The sequence below is a fragment of the Saccostrea echinata genome, unplaced genomic scaffold (assembly GCF_033153115.1).
Source record: "Saccostrea echinata isolate AGI-Se365-2 ecotype Australia unplaced genomic scaffold, CSIRO_AGI_Sech_v1 ptg000042l, whole genome shotgun sequence".
Lineage (NCBI taxonomy): Eukaryota > Metazoa > Mollusca > Bivalvia > Ostreida > Ostreidae > Saccostrea > Saccostrea echinata.
In genome coordinates, this window is record NW_026889791.1 from 3,637,919 (window position 1) to 3,660,571 (window position 22,653).

The 22,653-nt window shown below is 31.7% G+C and overlaps 1 protein-coding gene across 3 annotated transcripts; it reads left to right on the forward strand.

The window, feature by feature from the left end:
• The first annotated feature begins 607 nt into the window (after nt 1-607).
• Nucleotides 608-22,284, forward strand: LOC133201179 (uncharacterized). 3 transcript variants are annotated; one of them, XM_061336964.1, is made up of 6 exons: nt 608-742; nt 8,543-8,683; nt 11,857-12,038; nt 16,343-16,451; nt 17,287-17,444; nt 21,814-22,284. In XM_061336964.1, exons 2-5 carry the CDS (start codon nt 8,609-8,611, stop codon nt 17,413-17,415), a joined length of 495 nt encoding a protein of 164 aa, XP_061192948.1. In that variant the 5' UTR covers nt 608-742; nt 8,543-8,608; the 3' UTR covers nt 17,416-17,444; nt 21,814-22,284. The 3 variants fall into 3 exon arrangements, with proteins under 3 accessions (XP_061192948.1, XP_061192949.1, XP_061192950.1); XM_061336966.1 differs by having other exon boundaries at nt 662-742; nt 8,578-8,683; XM_061336965.1 differs by lacking the exon at nt 21,814-22,284 and having other exon boundaries at nt 17,287-17,613.
• The last annotated feature ends 369 nt before the right edge of the window (nt 22,285-22,653 follow it).

Genomic DNA, 22,653 nt, shown 5'->3' on the forward strand with positions numbered 1-22,653 from the left:
ACAGATTCTTATTACTTCTCCTGGTGAATTAGAATATTTAACATAAAGGAACTATTACACTTTGAAGACTGCATTGATTTTGACTAGTGTATTTCTGTACAAAACGACATCTTTTTTTCTACTCTTTCCTAAACGTAACACACAGGTAAATCCAGTAAATATAATTTTGGTATGATTATACTTTCAAATACCACACTAACTTCACAGATAGGCACTGGTACGTCTTATTCTGTCACCCGTCTTCTTTAAACATAACGTCAAGCGGATTGATACGGTTTTGACGCGTCATTCTGTGATGTAGCAACTTAAGTTTTGCGATATAAAAATTATATTTTTTTTTTCTTCTGCCCAGTTCAAAAATTAAACGTCATTGTTTCAGCCTTGAAAAAAGAAATGACATTAAACTAACACTATTACGATAAACTGAGTTTTGTGTAAATCATTTGTGAAGTCACAATGTCCGAAAAAGGGAAAATGATAATAATTTCGATTATTGACTAATACCTTCATTGTGAATTCTTTTGCCATTCTTTACGTTAATGTGAAATTCACTTACCGATTCATTTCCTTTATCCCCTGAACTGAATAGCTATTAGTGAGCGGCACTAAAGACTCAAAGCACTGCGGCGGAAGTAGATCCATGCAATGCGACATAAAAATCTTCTCAATTTCCGCTCGTACATATAGCATCGACACAGCGGAGGCCAGCGCTATCAATTGAGCCTGGTATAAACTCTAGCAAGTAAGTCTTTAATGCTTCTATATTCAGTTTGTTCATCATTTTTGTTATAGTGTTGTAGTTATAGTGTTATAAGCTTATCAATCTTATTTCTGATATAAAAATGAAACCTAATTTTGGTAAAAAAAAATTTGAACGCCTCTCTTCACCTATTTTTGTATTTAAGTGTGTTTAGGTCATTGAAATAATGAGACTAATCTTGTACGGGAGCTGAGATAATTTCAGATATTAGAGTGTAATATACAAGCATTGGAGAGATATTTTAGTATGCAATTAACTTGCAATATTGGCAACCTTAGACCAGATTTTGCACGTCATGTCGCAAAATTGCCCTGTTTTGTATAGAAATGCAATAACTGTATCATCTGAGAACATAAGTTTTACACTTCTGTCTTAATCTGTGTAATGTACTACTTTTTTGTCTTTCTAGCAAGTTTTCCATTAATTTCAGTAAATATGTTTGATATGAATCTTTTTAGAATTAGAATCTAACTTACACATCTGCTTTCATTCTGGTTACATATGTCACTTGTTAAAATTGTAACTCTAATATTAATGACTTATCCAACATCATCAACTTATCAATTGTTATTTTATTGTCTTGGCATTCTTATATTGCATAAGTGGGACAAAGGTGAAAATAGGAATGAAATATACAACGGATACGTGTTTATAAATCTGTAAATCTTATTCTGAAAAAAGTAAAAAAAATGTTCAAATTATATCACTGCAATTCTCAACCTATGACAAATACTTAGAGGCATACAAATATAAAAAAAAAAAAACGTGTGCAAGAAAAGAATCCTGCAACGTAAAGGATGCATGACTGATTTTAAAGTGTTATTTTCTACAGAACGTATGCATGGTATACTAGTAGTTGTTTGTTTTTGTTGTGAAGCTTGGGGAGTAGAATTTTATTATATGATATATACAAAAGGATTAGATACTAGTTCTTTCAATTTAGTAGATCCTTTCCTTATCATGTATACACAATGCAATAAGGAGATAATGACCAGTAATCAAGCTCAGAAATCTATTGAAACAATACAAATCGGGAGCAGAGCAAAGACGGACCTCTAAGGGGTCAGGTGCCATGGAGAAGTACGTATCTCCTGTCGACCGGTCACACCGGTCGTGTGCTCCTTGTCATGATCGGGCAAACGGAAAAATCCGTAGAAAATTCAATGTGTAAATAATGGTCTAACAATTCGTATGAAAAACTTCAGTCAGCATTCGAGTTAATTATAGATTGTATTTGCCGACAACGTCATTGTATCGACCATAGAATTTGCAAAAGTTGACTTTAAACAAGGCTGTTGATATCTTTGTTTCATCAACGTGTTTGTCAGTTGTTTGCCTCGTATTAGAAATTACGTAGAGCATACTCTTGCGTATCGAATCAACTGGGAGACAAACTCCATATGCAGGTGATAAGGATATATTGCTACATAAACAAGGGAAGTTGATGATGAAAAAGTTGAAGTCATCATGTTTATCATAAAATTTTGTTGTTAGGTTATCATTAATGTCTTTTTCTAGTAAAATATCCAAATATGAAACAGATGTGTCAGACTCTGTGATATCTTTTATTTCAAGTTAACTGGGATATATCGAGTGGATATATGAATGAAAGTACACCTATTGTTAATTGATAAAACGTCGTCGATATATCTGAATGCCGAGTTGAAAGCCACAACAATTTTTTTCTTCTTCTTTGACTTCTAATGTTGAAGTTTTTTTAATTATTCGATTCTGCTTCATAGGAATACAAAAACAAATACAAATACAAAGTCGGCTAATATAGGAGGACAATTTGTTTCCATCGTAATTTCCAACAGTTTGTTGGAAGATCTGGTCTCCCAAGACTATATAAATGTTGTCAATGAGGAACTCAAGCATCCTTTTAATATCAACTTTAGAGTACTTTGGTGTAGAATCAGAGTGAATTTTAACAAAGTAATTTTGTTGATGACCAATCAAGATAAAAAATTGCAAAATCCATTTTTTTTTGAAGAAGATGTTGTCTATGATTTCAAAAAGTCTAGTTTTTATTTATCGTGAGGAATGGTTTTATAAAGTGTAGAAAACTCGTACGTTTTGATGTTGTTGATTTAAAAAATTTACACCACTTCTAGAATATGCTGTACATCTAAACATTCTCCTTTACAGAGGTTATTATTTTGTAAGGAGTAAAGATAGGGGCTTGATAGAGCATTTGCTGGAACCGGCAATATATCTTTGTTTGTAAGGATTTTTATAAAGGTGGATTGAACTCATCTTGGCTGACTGGAATGTTAAAACACTTACATGTGATCTTGAAGAATTTCATCCTTAGAAAGTGATTTGTGAGTATAAACTGGATTTCCAGACGTAGAATTAAAACCAAGTACTTTTAAAATACAGTTATAATAATGAACCTTACAAATTAAGATGATATTGTGTAAAGGCCTTGTCTGCCGGAACTACATGTGTGTAACACATTTTTCAGGTTAACTTTCTAATTCTTTTATCACCTCCGATATAGTGAAAACGAAAAAATAGATGGTTTGCATATTGCCTTTTATCTTTCTAATACGGGCCTTTAGTTATATTAATTATATTTCTAAAATACTTAATCCATTCTGACAAAGTGCTCAGGTCTTCCCTTTCTTATTTACACCAATGTCTGGCATAATCTTTGACAGAATTCTTAATAGAAATGAAGTTCTATCGACAATAGAAAAGATAAGATTGGGGTTCCCTGTATTTAAGACCTTTAGAGATAAATACTTTTAGGTCATCAATTTAAACTATATGTTAATTAATTAACCGGTAATTACGTGTCCAGCGAGACTGAAGTTGAAAGAGGAAGAAGAGCAAGAACACTAAAGAAGATTTTGTTTTAGATGTTCGATATCTAGGCACTGCAAGGTTTGTTTATAATTGAAAATTAAGCATGTTACTTATGTTAACAGTATCTATATTTTGATGGCAAATTTAAGTTTAAGGAATCGACAGGTTGAATTGAAAGTATCTTCCGACACACGTGGTGCATGGCTTAAACCTTTTTAAAAGACAGTTCTGTAAGATTGTTTGTTCCGGAATACTAGTTTTATTTTATAATTCTTTATTTCAAAGGAAGATTCACCATTTTTAGTCTCCCATTTGAAGTAGGAATCAATAGGTCACAAATACATGTTGCAATAAAATGAAACATTCAATAAATGTACTCACATTCAAACAAGCCATTAATTTTCTGTCCTGTATCAACTTTCATCAATCGATTTTTAATTATTACTTTTGTAACATCACACTCTTTCCTCAGCACTGAATACAAGCTAATACAAAATTAATGTTTATTAGTTTGAATACCATGCAGATAAAATACCAGACACGTTTATGCAGGAAACATTATTGCGTCTATTGCGAACACACATAAGTACATTTAAGTATAGTGATGTATTATAATGGTCATTTTGTTTCATGTCTTAGGAGAGGCAAAGATTGACCAATCAAAATCAAACAATTAAAATTCCGGCCACGCGGTGCGTCACTCTGCCTCTTCTCCCACCTACAACCTTGGAGGACGGACGTTTTTTCAATTTTGTTATTTACCTCCTTCCACCCGCCTCCGCCAAAATTTTTGGTTGTAATTTTATATTTTAAGCGTTTTCAGGCCCATTTTCATGATTTTTAAGTCTAAGTTGTAATTACTGGAAATTTGGATTATCTCCCTTTACAAAATTGGTTTATTTCTCATATTTATATTTTGTGTCTGCTAAAATTATATGCTATTGTTATTAATACTTTTGAGAATTTCAAGCAAATTACTAAACGTCACAAAGGTGGCAACACACGAAAAACTGTTTTACAGACTTTTTATTCATTGAAGGAGGATAAGATATGGTGTTCTAGTGATGAGAGGATTATGGAAAGAAATAAGCAATTTAATGGGTAACGGGGCTATCAAAATACTTATTGCATTAATATAAATACATTTACATGTTACGTATGTTAATCAGAAATTTAGTTGTTTAGTTGGAAACTTCGGGGTATTGTCAAAACTTTAACCTTCTACAACATCTTTTACTCGCGAGTATGTACAGTAACTCTTTAGTTGATTGTAAAAGAAGCATATGGGTAAACATGGATAGCAAATATTTTAGCATTCTTGCTCTAGTGTGTAATTTGGAAAATTAATTATACTTTCTTTAAAGGTCATTTAAAAAGGAATAAAAATTGATTGAAAAATCCTTTTCAGCCTTTAATTGTTATTAATCGAAGGGAAAACGCAGTTTATTTCACTTACAGTCATTGATCGCATCAATATAATCCCTCCTTCTTTCTCCGTAATTACGCCGACTTCTCGGTCTAATCAGAACTTGGAAATTCCTTATTTATCAAAAGCAAAGAGGAATATATCAAAAATAATATTTATTCAAATTTGTACGGATTCAAGTACGGATCAGTTGGCGATATACAAAGTATAATAAGAATCACCAAATTCTGATCTGGAGAATTAGGAATCTATAAGAACGACTCCTAAACACTAATATGCTGAAATAATTGTTCCATCAGATTTGCTAAGAATCTAGTTTTATGCAACTATGAATGCGTGATTAATATTTATTTTTCATGACTTTTTAATAGCACCAATATCATAGTCTACCTTAAAGGTTCTCTAATACAAATATGATCAGTCATTCGTCAAGTATTAAGTCAAAAGTAAAAGTTAACTTTCTCTAATTTATTTCAAGAAATACAAATGAACACACATGATACTTAAATAACCCATAGCATTATCTAATAAAAAAAAATCATATGTTTCTTACGAGTACTAGTATATTGTCAACTAGAAAAAGCTTATCCAGGGACATTGGAAGGGGAGGGGTACCCCCAATTTTTTTTTAAATCCATTTGAAGCAAAATAAATTATAATTCACCTGTTTAAAGTAATGCTGCTAGTTTTTGTTTATTTTCGACAAAAATGACTTCCAGAATGCACCAGTACCGATAAAATGGTACGCATTTACAAGAAATGAAATTATGGTTTAGGGGAGAGGTTCTGCTCCCATACCATCTCCCGTACCCATGTCAAGAAACCTTGTGACTATTTGTGTTCATATTATACTTGGTTTACCACCACCTTTTGTCAGTTCGTCCATAGCATACCTTGATCCTTAGAAATTTTCTATCTAAAACACATTAATTACGATTTTTAATGTAATTTAACTATGGGAAGAAAATAATCATTTTTATATAAATATGTACATTGATTTACAAAGTAAATATAGATCATAATCAATCTATTAACTTTAAGTAATTCAAAATAACACACTGAACTCAAAATTGGTTTATAATCTTGGAAGTTTCTAAAATAAAAAGACCCACCAACTCATAAAAATATGCGTTTTTCAAAACGTGTTATGGGGGATAATTTGTTGTATTTTATTTATACAATTCTATCGTTAAGTCGAATGTTGAATGACGTTTTTCATAAAATTTGCTATGTCATTACTTTCATACTGAATTGTGTACGGATTTTTCAGTTTTCTCGATCATGACCAGTCGACGGGGGTTGCTTACTCCTCCATGGCACCTGATTTCACCTCTGAAGCTTTTAGAGGTCCGTGTTTGCTCTGCTCTCAATTTGTATTGTTCCAATGGAATTTTGAGCTTAATTAAGGTTCTTTATTTTCATATTTCATTTTGATGGAAATGATAATATTCAAAAAGAAAAGTTTGAGTAACTTCATAAACATTCATAAAAGATCTGGTTATCGATATAAGTCATGGATTCTTCACGATTTTCATTTGAAACCTAAAATATGCCAAATTTATGACCCCGTAGCATATCAGCAAACAACCAAACAGATACATCTGTCTATATGCAAATGGTTAACTAACGGAAAGTGGATACGAATTACCTTTATTCATTTCTAACTATCGAATCGATTCACAAGAGGTGACAGTTATATATGTATGATAATTTCATTTGGTCTGAGAATCAAATATCATGCGGGCAGTTTTGTTCTGTTATCGTGAGCTCCATTTACATCTGATTTGAAACACTGTTGTGGTTGATAATTGATATATAGCTTCTATTTAATGTCCACTGTCGGCAGTAATTAGCACTGATTTCTAATATCCATTATGCATCTTTTCTCTTTTTATAAAATATACAATTTGTTATTAAATCAAAAAGAACTGGACGCCATGAAGATTCATGTGACTGTGGTATTGCTCTTAATTTCGCTACACTATTCGTTTTATGAGGAATACTGCAATTTTGGATATCAAATTACAGCTTCCAGATTGCAAAATTATATTGAATTTGTTTTATATCAAGCTATTTCACATAACTAGGACAAAAAATATACAGATACAACAAACTAAAGCATGCTAGAGACACACAATTTGGTGAGATGATATTAAGGAATATAAATTAACAAACTGAAAAGTAAGAATAGGATCTCTCTCTCGATCTCTCTCTCTCTCTCTCTCTCTCTCTCTCTCTCTCTCTCTCTGTATTGTTAGTTCGATAATATCATCCTTTGAATAAGTAAGTTCGAAAGGAAACGTATGAAAGTCTTCTTGCCAACGGTTTAACTTGAGAATTGTTGACAAAAACTTCCTATAGCAAGAGCTTGCTGTGGAAGTGAAATTGACTCATCGACAACATCAAGGTAACCAGAACAACCCTAATAAGAAATAGTCTAGTAAACTATAGTTTACTGTAGTTATCTATAGTTTTACTGTAATATCAAAGTTTTTACTGTAGTAAATCAATGTATTTTTACTGTAAATTTCAAAATATTACATTTTTTCTCAACGATTCTTGCAATTTATTTTACATTGAAATGAAATATTACTGGTGTGTTACATATTATTTCTAAAATCTACATCATTGGTGTATAATTAAAATGCGGCCCTAAAACTCCCAAAACAAAGTTCTACAGTAAAGTTTCATCGTAAATTAGAATATCAAAGTATTTATTATTGTTAACTATTATAGAAAACCTAAGTTAACTTTAGCTAAGTTTTTTTATTGACTTTAGACATAAACAAGCATACATACACATACACAGACACACCACAGCTGGAAGGCTTAAATACAAATTTTTAGGAATATACATGAAATACGAACAAAATATGAATGCACAAAATACTATTAAAGTAATAATATAGATGACATAAATTTATCTATATATTTATGTTTTCAAAGTTTTGTTAGGGAGGAACCTGATTATGAAATTTATCTTTGTCAATAATGTGTAAAAGAGCTCTACATCAAGAACTTGTATTTGACATAAAGCTGGTTTTTATCTATAAGAGTATACAGAAATAGTAATGGTACTACGGTGATCTCGAGGCCCTGGAGCGTTTACTTAATGTTCATAAAAGTGAATTTTGATGGATCAGATATCCATTATAATAAACAATTTAAAATAATGAAAAAAATGACACATTAAAACAAAACATGAAACAAACGTGTCCATTAGTTGTGATCTCAGATTTCAACCTAATATCGGATTTATGAACGTTCTGAGGTGTGAATAATTATCTGGCTTCAGATTTATGGTATCACCAATGTCCATCTTCTTAATTACGAGCAAACATAAGACACTTTTTTGTAAGATATCTGTTCACGCTGCCCTGTGCAAGGGACAAATTTGCGACCTATCACTATTTTCTCTCAAAACCTCTGCAAGTTTGACTTGAACTTCATCGATCTGTTAAAAGACATACAACACCCTAAGACAAAGACAGCTAACAAAACAGGATATGACTATTGGAGATCATTTGTAATATCTCTGGTTTCAGATTGGTATATATTCGGGTGTCTTTTCTCCATACAGTCAGTTGCCGATAAGGAGCAAATCCCAAAGGATGCTTTTTCTGATTCTAACGTCTACGTTTTTGTTGATGTGGACCCCTGCTGAGGGAAAGGACGTTTATATAACGGTAGGAACATTTATCATCACTGGTTTAAAACATTAATTTTACTTTAAAAGTATGCAAAATCCATTTTTTTTAAATCTTTAAAAGGAACATAATTTTACTTATCAATATAAGCAAAATTAACAGATTAATTGATAAAAATTGTTACACTTGCTTTGCATTAGTAGAAAATTGTAAGGTAAAAATTAAAAAGGAGCAAGTGACAAGTAATAGAAGTAGTTTACTATAAAAACTTCTGATCTTTAAAAAAAATATCAGTTCTATAGAGGAAGAACATATTTTAGTTCATTAAAATGCTTTTCAGTAGTCACATGAGTCTATTTTCCATCACATATTAGTAATCTCAAACATAACAGAACCTTGATACTAGTACTACTTACTTACATAATAAGAATAATAAATAATATTTCATTTTAAAGGGGTGACTCAATAAGTGTAAACACTATTCCTCCTTGAGGCCCTCTACGTAAATTATAAAATATACATAATAAAAATTGACAAATATTCTATAGTAGTAATGTAAACACGCTATACATGAACAATACATGTAATTCTAGTAATAAAATCCACAAAAAAACTTACAATGTTCAAAGTTTAAGTTGATAGTCGATCTTTTTTTTAGCTTAAAAGTGACATTCTTATGTGCAAAGGTAAATAATTCCACAGTATTGCACCAGAATATTGAAAAGAATTTTGACCTATTTTAGTTTTGAGTTTTATAGTACACAAGTCAGAATTAGATTAAAATCTAAGATGATGGGAATTAGATGATTGATAATTGAACATTTCACACAGGTAATTTGGACCTACACCATAAAGTGATTTATACAACAAACAAACGTTTGCGTCAGAGACGCTTTAAGAAAGAACACTATGTAATCCCGTACTTGAGCTAACAGACCTTTATTTCAAAGACTCTAAATAAATGTATATGTAAAATACAATAATGCAGATACTCTAGCCACTGTTGCTAAATTTTGATATCAAAGACTAAATAAATGTACACGTATATACATATATACTAGTACTGATGTCAGTGTCTGATGTTCACTGTACAAGTTTTGCTAGCTCAATCCGTACGTTATGGCAATGCCCCGTACGTCGATTCGATTGTATATGTACATGTACGTATTACTCCAGCGTCTTTGATGGTAAAGTTCAGTAAGCTAGAGTATTTGTTGCATCATCTTATGTTACATGTACATTTATTCAGAGTCTTTGATATTAAAGGTCAATTATAGTAGCTAGAGTATCTGCATTATTGTATTGTACATGTTTAGATATAAATTTATGTTCTGTTCGCACGATTACTGGCTTACAAAATGTCCCTTTTGTAAGCTTCTTTGAGCTGTAATGTTGCTATTATGTACTTCATATTTATGTTTCTGCAGATTAAAGATTTTTGACGTTTTTTTTTGCCTACGAAAACTTTATATGATTGTCTGTCTTTAGCGTTTGACATTAGTAGTTAAACTCTCAAAGTTTGACCAGCATGCCGATTTTTAGAGAACATGCAACCATTTTGATATATTGTAATTTTCTTGTGTTTCAGTCCATACCTGCTTAAACAAATGATAAAAGTATCGGATTTTAAAGGCATACATGTACATTTCAGAATTTATTTTAATGAAAATAAAAAAAAATCTGGTAAAAAGATAATGAGTGTGTTACAAAAGAATTAACAAAGTAATACAAAGTTATAAAAGCATTTAATAGTAAACAATACTTTTTTTGTTTAAGTTTGTGCTTATACTTTATGAGTTTTGGCTAAGATTAGGATTGACATTATAAAACTCTGTAGCTCTCTGTCCGCTAAAATGCTGTGTAATGCCCCAAAATAGTATGTCCACGAACTATTATTATAGCTACGTTTGGGGGGCATTTGTTCATAACAAACACATCTAGTTTGTCTTGTTTTATTTTGATATTTGTTTTTCAACAGTTCCGTGATAAAGTGTAGTTTTAATGTATGACTGGTACAGTACAATAATTTTGCCAATAAAGGCTACATATTACATAAAATGGACTTTTGAACATAATAAGGACATTCAAAGTTCATTCCCTTTTAAGTGTCTATACATCATACAAAATCTTTCCTTCCTGCTCATAAATACAGTACACAAAAAAGCTAACAATATGATGCTTACACTAAATATTAATATTACGTAGATATATCTACTTACATGTACAATCAAGGTAGTAAATATTTTGAATACATATATTTGTATATTTCCCTTTTTAAATGCAATGATTTCTTGTCTTGACAAGTATAGAAAAATTCAATCAAATTCAAATCAGTGTAACAATGAAAATCCACTTCTGATTTTCTGTTGAATTTTTCCCCTGTATTTGGAATCTAAAACCATGACGCTTAACGTAGAAAAAGGTGTAAAACTATTTTTATTAAATATGTAATAATTTAATGTTCGTTTCCTTTTGAAAGAATAATCCAGGATTGTTTAAAATTTATATTTTCTGCTATTATTTTTGTCCAGCTTGTTTTTAAAGTCGTGGGTCAGATGACGTTGTCATAAGAAATAGTTCTTAAGCACTAAACATAAAAGGTAATTATTATCGGACCGGAAGAGGGTGATCACCCGAATGGTAGTCTCCCTATTATTCCTGGAAATACGGAGAGCTAAGTTCAGTAGAAGACAAAAGGACTATATATATATATATATATATATATATATATATATATATATATATATATATATATATATATATATATATATATATATATATATGGGGGGGTGTAACAGAACGATATGAAATTTATAACAAACCAAGTTCTTCGCCTAAGCTTCTTAAAAGTAAGTTCATCCAAATAAATAACAATTTAGGTTTCCCTAACGAAGTGACTTCTGCTCCTGTTTTTAAATGGTGATTATTGTTAGAACAAAATAGTATGCAGTTTGATTAAAACATTTATACAAATTCTATAAATTAACAATAAACATCAAATCAGGAAAAGATGAGGTTAAGACTATACGGGAAAAACAAAACAGTTCTTTGTAAGAAACGGGATATACGGAAAGACGGCAGAGCGAAAAATGGACTTGGCACTAAATGTCTCTTCCCATACACGGAGGGAACATATAAAAAAAAGAAAATATTGAAAAATAGGTATGAAAACACAGTTATAGTTATAGGCAATTGTTTCTTTCATGTTCTAGAGATCGAATTCCCCAGTCTGTCCCCCGCGAGCTGTGTGTGGAGATGTGTTTGAGTTTGACCGGATGAGGGATGATGGGACAGTAGAACCAGAGGTGAGACACATCACCAACTGTTTCTGTAACAACACAAGATCCTGTAACTTCAACAGAGAACACATGATCTATCAGAGCAGAACCCAGAGGTGAGGAAATGAATGTAATGGATAGTAATAAATTTATGCAATGGGATTGTGCACAAGTTCTATAAGCTTAAGTTCAATTACATGTGTTTCTCTTCGAGTGAAATTGTTTTGAAAGATGTTGCTACGATCTTTTAATTATCTTGTTTCTTCATATTTGATCGATTACTTACGAAATAAATTTTAAAATATTGAAAACTAAATATGTACTATGAATAAGTTATTTTGCAGCTTTACACTGTAATACAATTAAAAAAATCTCAATAACTACGTCATAGACACAGGGGCGGATCCAGAATTCCCAGGTGATGTTGCAAACTTTTGAAAAGGTTTAAATGCAACAGAAACTCACAATACATGTACTTGTAATTATTAGTTTAATAACATAAGTTTTATCATCGAAATTTTTAGAGGAGATGCACTGCCTTAAATCCATCAAATGTGTCAGAAATCCTTGACACGCAAACATGGAAAAAATCGAGATTAATTTTTTAACGTAAATCGTTCTTCTTGATTCTGTACCTGATTGAAATATGAGGAAGATTTCGTTTGTGAGTTAAATCACCAAAAAAATGAAAAGCTATTAATGTGGAACATATCAGATTATATTCATCATTATAAATGACAAGATAAAGAGCTAAATAGCTTTCATGTGCCTGTTCATCTAGGAGAATCATCTTGAAAATAAAAGACATCATAGGAAACCTCTCTAATGCGCAATAGTAAAAGGCGTCGGGAAAGAAAAAGTGGAAGAGAATCGTCAAAGAGTGCGGTTATGTTGGCTGCAAGACATCGATCGGAACGTTCATTATTCCGCCCAACTTTGATGCTGTTTTCGGATAACAAACACAGTGATGCAAAAAATAATAATCTCTTCCCATTTATTTTCAATCAAACAATCAAAAGTCCATCTTTAAGATTATGTGCTTGGTTTGGTTCTGTCTTTTGGACTCTTCTTGAGAGTGATGTCTAGAGTGATGTCTATGCTGTATTATTAATTGAACTGGCACTGCATGTCATTAACACTTTTTTCTTCACTTTAATACAGATATCATTTTCTTTACCTTTATAAAATATATACCATTTCAATAACAAAATGTATACCATTTCCTATAGAATATAGATTATACATTACATTTGATACATCATTTTACAGCTACTGAACCCATGTTTATTCTAACTAGCAGAGGACATAGCGATAATCCTTTTAAGAGTGTAATTGACATGCTCTAAATTATCTTTACTTGAAAAATTTAATCTTTTAGTTTTATTATTGTACAAAATGTAATGTATTGATTTATTAATTTAAAGTTATCAAAATAAAAAAAAAATAATTTTCATTGCACAATGTGCACTTTCTTACAGTAGAAAATCAAAATCGTGGTCATTTGTTTCCTTATCATTACGTGTGATATGCATGTTCATGTCTTCAATCGAGATGCATTGTCCTCAATTTACATTCATCAAATCAAGCGCTATTTATATATATATATATATATATATATATATATATATATATATATATATATATATATATATATATATATATATATATAAAGAGGGGACTATAAAACAACTTAAGACCTCAGGTACATTTTACGAATTCGGTTGAACAAGATATCTGAACAAACACTATTTCATTACAGTTTTATCATTTTTCTCTCTCAGTTTATAACTTGTGATGATACATTTTACTTACCAGTCGGAAATCTATCCGTAATTTTATTAATTAATGTAGAGATAATTTTTAAATGTCAAATCCTGCAAAATATACGAATTCCTAGAATTTTTTTTTTTGCCATTGATACTTCTTCATGGCAATTTGTCAGTCATCTGTATTAGTTCAACGCATACGTTTACTATACCTTATAAAAAAAATCTTGAAATTCTAGCTAATTATTTCTATATACTTAATAATATCTTTAAATTTTGATACACAAAGGAAAACATTGCATTGGACCTGGAATCTGTTATGGATGTTGTTGGTCATTGTTTAGATAATGTTGTTTTCGGGGAAAGAGCCAGGGGTTCTTTCTTTGAGCATTGATAAATAGATTCTGACTTCGATACATTGCCAACTATCCATGACGGGAAGAAAATGAGAATCCCCTTTCAAATGATTTTGAAGCTGCCTAATGGATTTGGACGTGATCTATTCCCTTATGTGCAATTGCCCTGTTCGCTTTGGGTTTCATTGTATAGTCACTGTGACCAATACAAGCCCTATGTAATTAAGTATTGGCATGTTAGACATTCGTATGCAATTCACTCCTGTCATAATGGATCCAACAGACCCCAAACGTGATCCTTTGTGCTGAAGTCTCAAAGATAACAAAACAAAAATATCGTCGTCCGCCAGGACTCCTTATTAATTCAGCCAAATCAAGACCAGACATGATGGAATTGCAATCTCTGTATCAGGAGAAATTCATCCATTCATGTTAAATAAACAAAGTTAACAAAAAGTAAAATTACAAATAGAAAAAATGTCAAGTAAATCTAAGGGAAGAACAACATTTTTCGCTTAATAGTATGATTGTATTTTTGTTCTAATGACAAGTTTCAATGAGTTTCATCGATGTAGTAACACAATTGTCATTGCATTGCCTTATATGCAAAACACCACAGAAAAGGCCTGATTACATTATTTTGTGAAACAGGTTACATTGATTAGACAGCGGTATGCAGAAACAAGATACAAATTCCCTCAAATGTGACCAATTTGAGACGAGAACAATATAGGTCAAGAGTTTCCGGAACATCCTAGAAGTGAATGCATTATATCAGTATACTTGGGAATCAGGCTTTACATTTGTCACAACACAAATATAAATAACATAAACTCTTAAAAGTTTTTTTACAAGCGTTAAAGCAGGTGTCACTGTTACACGTAAAATAATCCTCACCCTCAGGCTATAAGGTGACACGTAAAAGAAAACTCGCCCTCAGGTTATAAGGTGACACGTAAAAGAACCCTCACCCTCAGGCTATAAAGTGGCACGTAAAAGAAACATCACCCTCAGGCTATAAGCGCCGAGTATATGTCATAGAGACTGGAGTAAGTCATTTTTATTTATTGCACTTAAAATTTCAAAAATGAGGTCTTTTAATGTAGATAATGGAGATTCTACATAATATAATTACGAAGGTTGTCCATAAAGTTAGTGGACAATGACGTGTTTTTCAAAATGAATTGCCCTATATAAACTCATTGTATACAAAAATTTTTGTTCTTAAAATTCAAGTCAGAATAGTTTGGTTTTGATTTGTAAAATTTGTAAAAATCGCGATCTTTAAAGGTCGCAGATAGTACGCACGGCTCAGGGTGAAAATGTCATAAACTTTGAAAATTTTCTGATTTAAATGAATATTTTCTTTATAAAATAAGTCAAAGAATCATAATCATACAATTGAATTTTAACTCTATTATCGCTGTATTATTCCCGGATTTTACGAATGTCAGGGCTTTTGCACACTCAATCCTAATCGTACCCTAATGCTAATAAAATATTAATAATATAGTAGTTTGCAACCAAAAAAGTATATAAAATATAAACATGCATGAGCATGTTTATATTTTCATATAATTATACAACGTAATATATATGTAAACAGTAAAACACTTGCAAGTATTCTCCATCTACTGTCATTTTAGTCAGAGGAAGAAATACCGATCCTTTCTATATACTTATGAACAAGCAGACAAACAGAGGGGGTCTTTGATTTGAATACACTTGAAAGAGTATTACAACTGAAGATGCCTACTAAACTTCAAGAGTTTCAAAAGTTTTTAAAAAGCCAAGTTTTTTCAATAGACAGACGTACAGGAAAAAAATATTATGACTCAGATCTTTGATTTTTTTTTTTTATAAACTCATACAAATTACCGAAGTATTGTAAGTTGATTATATCAAACTAAAAGTATTGTGAGTTTATGTTGCCATATAACTTTTTAAAAAGTTGCAAACCCTCCCTAACTGGAAATCCTGCATCAGCCCCTGCGAGAGTCACAGATGAAAGGATATTCATTATAAAAATATTTTTACTTATTTGAGAATGCAATTAACTCTTCAACCTTATAACCTAAAATCTCACTTCTGGTATCATAGAGGTTGAAAATGTTGAACAAATTTGTCACTAAATAGATCAAATTTAAGTAGATTCGTGTGTTTTTCCCATGTAAAGCATGAGTGAAATACAGGAATAGATAAGCACAAGATTCATGCCGATACTCACCTGTATTATAAATTACCCAGTATCTTCTCTCATTGCAATGTCTGCATTGATGTCTGCTGTTCTGATAACAGGGAGGTTGTGTGCGAGCCTGTCGACCTGTTTCCTAGCTGTAGTCCGGGAAATATCTCTCGTCGTATGTATGTGGACTCCATGGACTTCAACTACAAATCGTACTATGAAGTATGTATCGCAATCGGCAACAGTCTTGAGAATCTTTGCACTTTGGTAAAAAGTTTATTTTGTAGGATAATGGTTTTCTGAAAGACAAGTTTTGTGTCAGTTAACCACAATGACCTTTTTTTATTTCACCTTTCATTCTTGGCCGTCAAGATTCAAGGGGATGTGTTTCTACAAAATTTTTTGTATATATATATATATATATATATATATATATATATATATATATATATATATATATATATATATATATATATATATATATATTAAATTAGAATTCGGAACTGTCACTGACCATACATTAAATTCTAAAAAAAAAAAAAACAATGTTCATGAAAGAAGAAAGTGAGTACATTTTTGCTTTTAAAACTTCAATGGTGTCTACTTTTTGCCATGCTTAATAGCAATTAGAACAAAAACAAAACAAACAAACAAAAAAAAAAACAAACAAACAAACAAACAAATAAATAAACAAAACTATGTGTACAAAATACTGAGACGTACGGTGACTGGTATATACAATGGCTGATATAGAACTGTAGGACATGGTACATGTGTGAGAATTTCTTTTATTATTTCGTTGCCAAAGAAAAAAACAATTACTGAGGAGTAACAATAATGTTACTGCTCAAAGAGACTTTGGGTTGAATACACATACAAGGGCGGATTTTTGTTCGGATTTTTGTTCGCAAAGTTTATAAAAATATTGATAAACAGGTAAATATAGAATAGAAACACTAAATATGACTTAAATAGAAGAGTACAACCCTGATCAATAATTACTGACCATATCTAATTATCCATATGCTATTCTAAGATTTTCTCTCTTCTTTTTTAGATAAGATGCATTTGTCCTTTGAACCTAGTACCAAGTTTTCGACCCGGCGTGAAGGCTACAGTGTATCGTAACTTTCAGTTGAACGGCTTTGACAAGATATATAATTACAAGTGTAACGAGGAAGAATAATACACAAACGATAAAAAGACTAGGTGAAGGTAATAGCCAAGTCCGGGTGGGAATTCACATTAACAGATGACCAAACCATTATATTAGATGACTGTGTCTATGTGGCAGCACTGAATTATTTTAATAATAGTTCACGTTTTTTTTAATTATCCAAAACACAGAGATAATCTAAATTCATTAAACATCAAGGAATAGTAATTTGCATTTAAAGTCAATATCAACGTTTAAAGAAGGAGAGTAACCATCCCTTATCTAGCAAGATTTACAGTGTATAACAGTCAATGGCAAAAGGAAAGAGTTTAGGTCTTCTTGAATGCTGTTGCAGAAACCTTTTCTTGAAGATGCATACAGTATTTTGATTCTCTGCGATAACTTTTTAGAAAAAAGTATTTTTCCCATATGGATGGAAAACATAATATGTTCATGTAACTTTTCAGATTCCAAAAAGCATTCTTTATTTTAATTCGCGTTTCTTCCATTTTTCAAATCTTTTTTTCTCTTTATACCCCGCTTGAAAAGTTGGAGGTATAAAGTGATTGGGGTGTCCGTCCGTATGTCCGTCAGTCAATATGTCCGAAACACTTCGAAGTATCCATCCCTTATCTGCAACTCCTCTTACACCACTAATTACAATTTAAAGAAACTTTCATCAAATTTTTATCACATAGTGGCGATATGCTGCTCCTATTTTATATTTCGATCGGGCAGATATTTGGGATTTCCCAAAATACGGACAATGTCATTCTTTTTTATTCTCCTATACCACTGAATAAAATCAAATGAGACTTTCACAGAATCTTCATTAGATAATGCCATTGTGCATCTCCTATTTTGGTAGGACATATATTTGGGGTTTCCCATAGCAAAACATCGACAATGTAATTCTTTCTATAATACGGGTGGTACCTATATCTTATCCACAATTTCTCCTATACCGGTGAATAAAATGTATTGAAACTTTCATGGATTCTTTATTTCATAGTGCCATTGTGACCTCTTTTTTACGTTTCGATCAGACAGGTTTTGGGGAAATTTTCTTCGCAAAACATGCACACTTTCATTCTTTATATAATATTGGAGGTACCCATATGCAGCTCCTCCCATACCACTGAATTAAATTTAATGAGAATTTATGACATAGTGAGACTTCCTATTTTTATATTATGATTGGACAGGTATTTGGGGTTTCCTATAGCACAAGTTGGAGTTCGCTATTATACTCTTGTGGGAGCGGGGGATTTTATTTTGTGAGCTCAGTGCTCAAAGTACCTTTAGTTTCAATTTGTACTTTAAATCCCTATATTTCCAAGCTTATAGTGATTAAAGTAAAGGTATAAATATGGTATCGGTTTTGTCACACAATCTTTTTTTCACTTGTAGTATGTACACGATAGAATCTAATTACGATTTGTGGTATGATGATCTTTAGTTGATATGTGTTTGAATCTTGATTAGACAAAAAAGAAAAACAACACATTTTAATCCAAAAGATTAAAATAAGTTTTCTAAGTTACACAAGTTTCAATACTCTCTGTAACAGAGAAATTAACCAGAGGTGCTGTGAGTACTGAACTAAAAAAAGATACTCCCACTCTCATATGCTATAACGGTAAAGTATACTTCTTGGCAGTATGTTACTGAGATTCTATAAAAGCTCCTCTGAATTTTGTTCAGTGGTTTAGGCGAATTTGCGTTAACAAAATTAGTGCCTCCTTTATCGAGTTTAATGGGTTAGTCAATGCAATGAGAAACCCCTAATATCTGTCCCATTAGAAAATAAAATAGGAGGTGCACAATGGCACTATGAAATAAAGATTCTGTGAAAATCTCAAAAAATTTTATCCAGTGGTACTGAAGGAGATGCGGATAAGAGATAAGAACCCCTTACGTTGAGTAAAGAATGTCAAAGTTCGTTTTTTGCTATGGGAAACCCTATATATCTGTCCAATCTAAATGAAAAAAGGTCACAATTGCAATATGTAATGAAGATTCTGTGAAATTCTCATAAATCTTTATTCAGTGATAAACTAGAAGTTGCGGATAAGGGATGCTACCCCAAAGGTACAGATCTATGGACGTACAGACGGACACTGCTGTCGAAATATAACCCCCCCCCCCCATACGCTTTTCAAGCAGGGGTATAATAACAATGTTCTTTATGTCTGTGGTCGAGCGATGCTGATGGAAACGCACACTGCAAGGACTCTAGAGGAAATAAAAACATTTTTTGACAATAAAGAGAGGTGATATTTCTTTGGATTTCAACCCATCAAATCTGTGTGATAAATTTCTGTATAGGTTTTTTATCATACAGAGGATCCCCACCCACATTAAAAAGTTAAATATCGAATGCATGCTTCTCGGAGAACATTTTTAAGTTAAAGACTATAATAAGAATGACGTGCCCGATCCTAATTATTACTTTTCTAGTGTATGATGGGTGTTACACGCCCTGTCTGTCCTGATTGGTTTCACTAGAAAACCAGTTTATCAACGTACCATATAATTACCGCGTTCTTTAGGGACGCGAAATGAGCACTATCAAAACAAAAAAACACTAATGAACGACTGTGGCCTTATATTTCAGATGAATGTTATACAGTTAAATTGCATTATTTATCAAAGACAAAGGCATTGAGGAAAGTATCAGTATTTCCTTTTTTAGCTAATTATTGGTTCCTGTGTGTTGGTCGTTTTTCTTACTTATTTTGTAGCTTTACATTAGCTTTACGTTCTTGAAAATAAATATAATTCGAATAAATAAGCAAGTCTTTATGTAAGTCATCCTTTTTGATGTTCTGAATGAGATGAAATACATTATATGTAATTCGTTAAGTACAGATGGCATAATACAAGAAATATAGAGGCGATATTGTTTAGTACAGTATATGGAAAATTTGCAAGGCCGGGATGGATCTTATCCGAAAAGATCGGCTTAGATTAAAAGGAACATCTGTTCGCGTTTAATTGATTATTAATTTATTATAGCATAAATTAAATTCAGCTAACGCGCTTCATAAACTATGCCAGCGTAAATTTAAAGCGTCCTAATTTCAAAAATTAAATGTATTTCTTAAATGAGGTCACACGGTAGCCTACTTTTGGGTTGCTACATATACAAGTTGTATCAACTGACAAGATATGATGTCCTAATAATGTTTCAAAGTGTGTTTGATATGATTAGAATACAATCTGACAATAAATAGCCATAAAATTCCAATTGGGTTGCAATGCACCCCCGCCCTAAGATACATCAACTGATTCTCAGTTTAACCCAGTGCCAGCTATGATCCAGACACTCTGAATTTCCATAAAATTCATAAACTACCATAAAATTCATAAACTACCACAAAATTAAACTAGAGTGTTGCACGGAACGCATGTGTTGCCTGCTTTGTAGCTCATTAAATGTGAAAAGTTAGCTATTTATTTATTACTAGCATGATAGTTCATGCAGAAAAAGGCATCCACGGATAGTATAAAATTGAATCTGACAATCAAAGAAAATATGATTCCCAACCCTCAATTGAATAAGTAAATCGAAATTAAATTAATAATTTATTATTTATCATTTTACATGTATAAATACGTGTTTCAAAGTCTTTACTCCAATTGTCAGTCTACAAGATCCATTGTAGGTTACCGATCTCGATGTATTTTCATAGTATTTAAATATCAGTTTGTGTGGTAACTGAATATCATACAGTTTCAAAAGTACACTATCATGAGCTCATAAAAGTATAAATACTTATTATCAACACTCCACCTCTCAGAATTCAAATGACATAAGTTAATTTAAAATTTCCGCGGTATATTTTGCAAAGTAGGTCAAGGTCAAGGCAAAGTGGATTGTAACGCTGGTATTTTTCATAATGTTTTATGACTATCAGTGCACATGCTAAATAGCATAGACTTACCTCTTAAATGTCAAAAATATGCTGTATATTGGACTATTAACTATTTTGTAAAGTAGGTCAAGGGTCATGAGGTCGGTAACCATGGCATTGCACAAAAGCCATAGTGCCAAGAATTATATGTGCAAAATATCAAATCCCTATCTCTTACAGTTCTTGAGATACAAGTTGTGACAGACAGACGGACAGCTAAACAAACGCTGGGTAAAGTGATCCCTAAGTGCAGCTCTACTCTGCAGGCGACACAAAAATGACACTCTTGGCTTTGCCTTCCACCCATTCCATGAACTGATTAGGGTCCCACAATGTGAAAGATACAACCCGGAACATGAAAAGGATAACAGAGGGACAAACAGACAGTCAATACCATTTGAGACCTGAGCGTCGATTTCGTGAATTTCAGTACATTAAATTACAAATATATTTCATATGTAAGATATGTTTTGTTTGAGTGTGTAATGAATTCTTTTTTTTTTTCTATTAGGTGGCAAAAACTAGGGGAGTTGTCGTCAAACATGATGGACATTTCCAGATTTTGGTGAAAATGATGGCAATTTTTGTAAACTTAGTTTTGTTGTTGACATTTTATTGTTCAATTTCATTTGTGTACATATGACCACGCTATTTCCAGCTGTACTATACATAAGAGTGGTATTGCTAAGGATCACTTTTTTGTATTCACATTCCTCTACAACATATGTAAGTATTTCTACAGGCTAATCTAATTTTAAATGCTTTTTAAACGGAAAGATTATTTTGAGATTAATCTTTCTCATAGATTATCATTTGAAATGCTTTTTACATGAACTTGAAGAAAATTTTATTTCCATTGAAATATGGGAACTGGTCTTCGAATATTTTAATAATTTAAAACTTATCCTATTTTATCTGCATTATGTCCACATTTTATTTTCTGTATCAATAATCATTATCAACATCAAAGCAAAAACTTAAACATTCTAGAGTTGTTATTTTTCCATATCGTGGTGAAAGCAATCCAAAGCGTAGCGACGCAAACTGAAAGAATTCATTTTGGACGTTGTCAATCTAATTTTTTCATTCGTATAATTATTATCTATCGGCTTGGTTACAGTCAGATCACTAAATGTTTTTGATATATTACGACCTCTGAATCAGATTATTGAAAGATTTTTATACTCTGACAAAACGCACTGAATTTATGCCTCCTTTCTGCAAAAATAATTATCTGTATGCAAGACAATTATGTAAGCATCCAACTTATCTCTGTCAACTTGAGAGATGAATATGCTTCATGTAACAAGCAATATAAAATTATTATAAACCCAAATCTTTTACAGAATGC

What these genes read in the sequence shown, in the direction of transcription:
- LOC133201179 (XM_061336964.1), top strand. Translation starts at nt 8,609, where the DNA reads ATGCTTTTTCTGATTCTAACGTCTACGTTTTTGTTGATGTGGACCCCT. An exon ending in GAAAGGACGTTTATATAACG is followed by an intron (nt 8,684 to 11,856) that starts GTAGGAACATTT and finishes TTCATGTTCTAG; the next exon opens with AGATCGAATTCCCCAGTCTG. An exon ending in ACTACAAATCGTACTATGAA is followed by an intron (nt 16,452 to 17,286) that starts GTATGTATCGCA and finishes CTTCTTTTTTAG; the next exon opens with ATAAGATGCATTTGTCCTTT.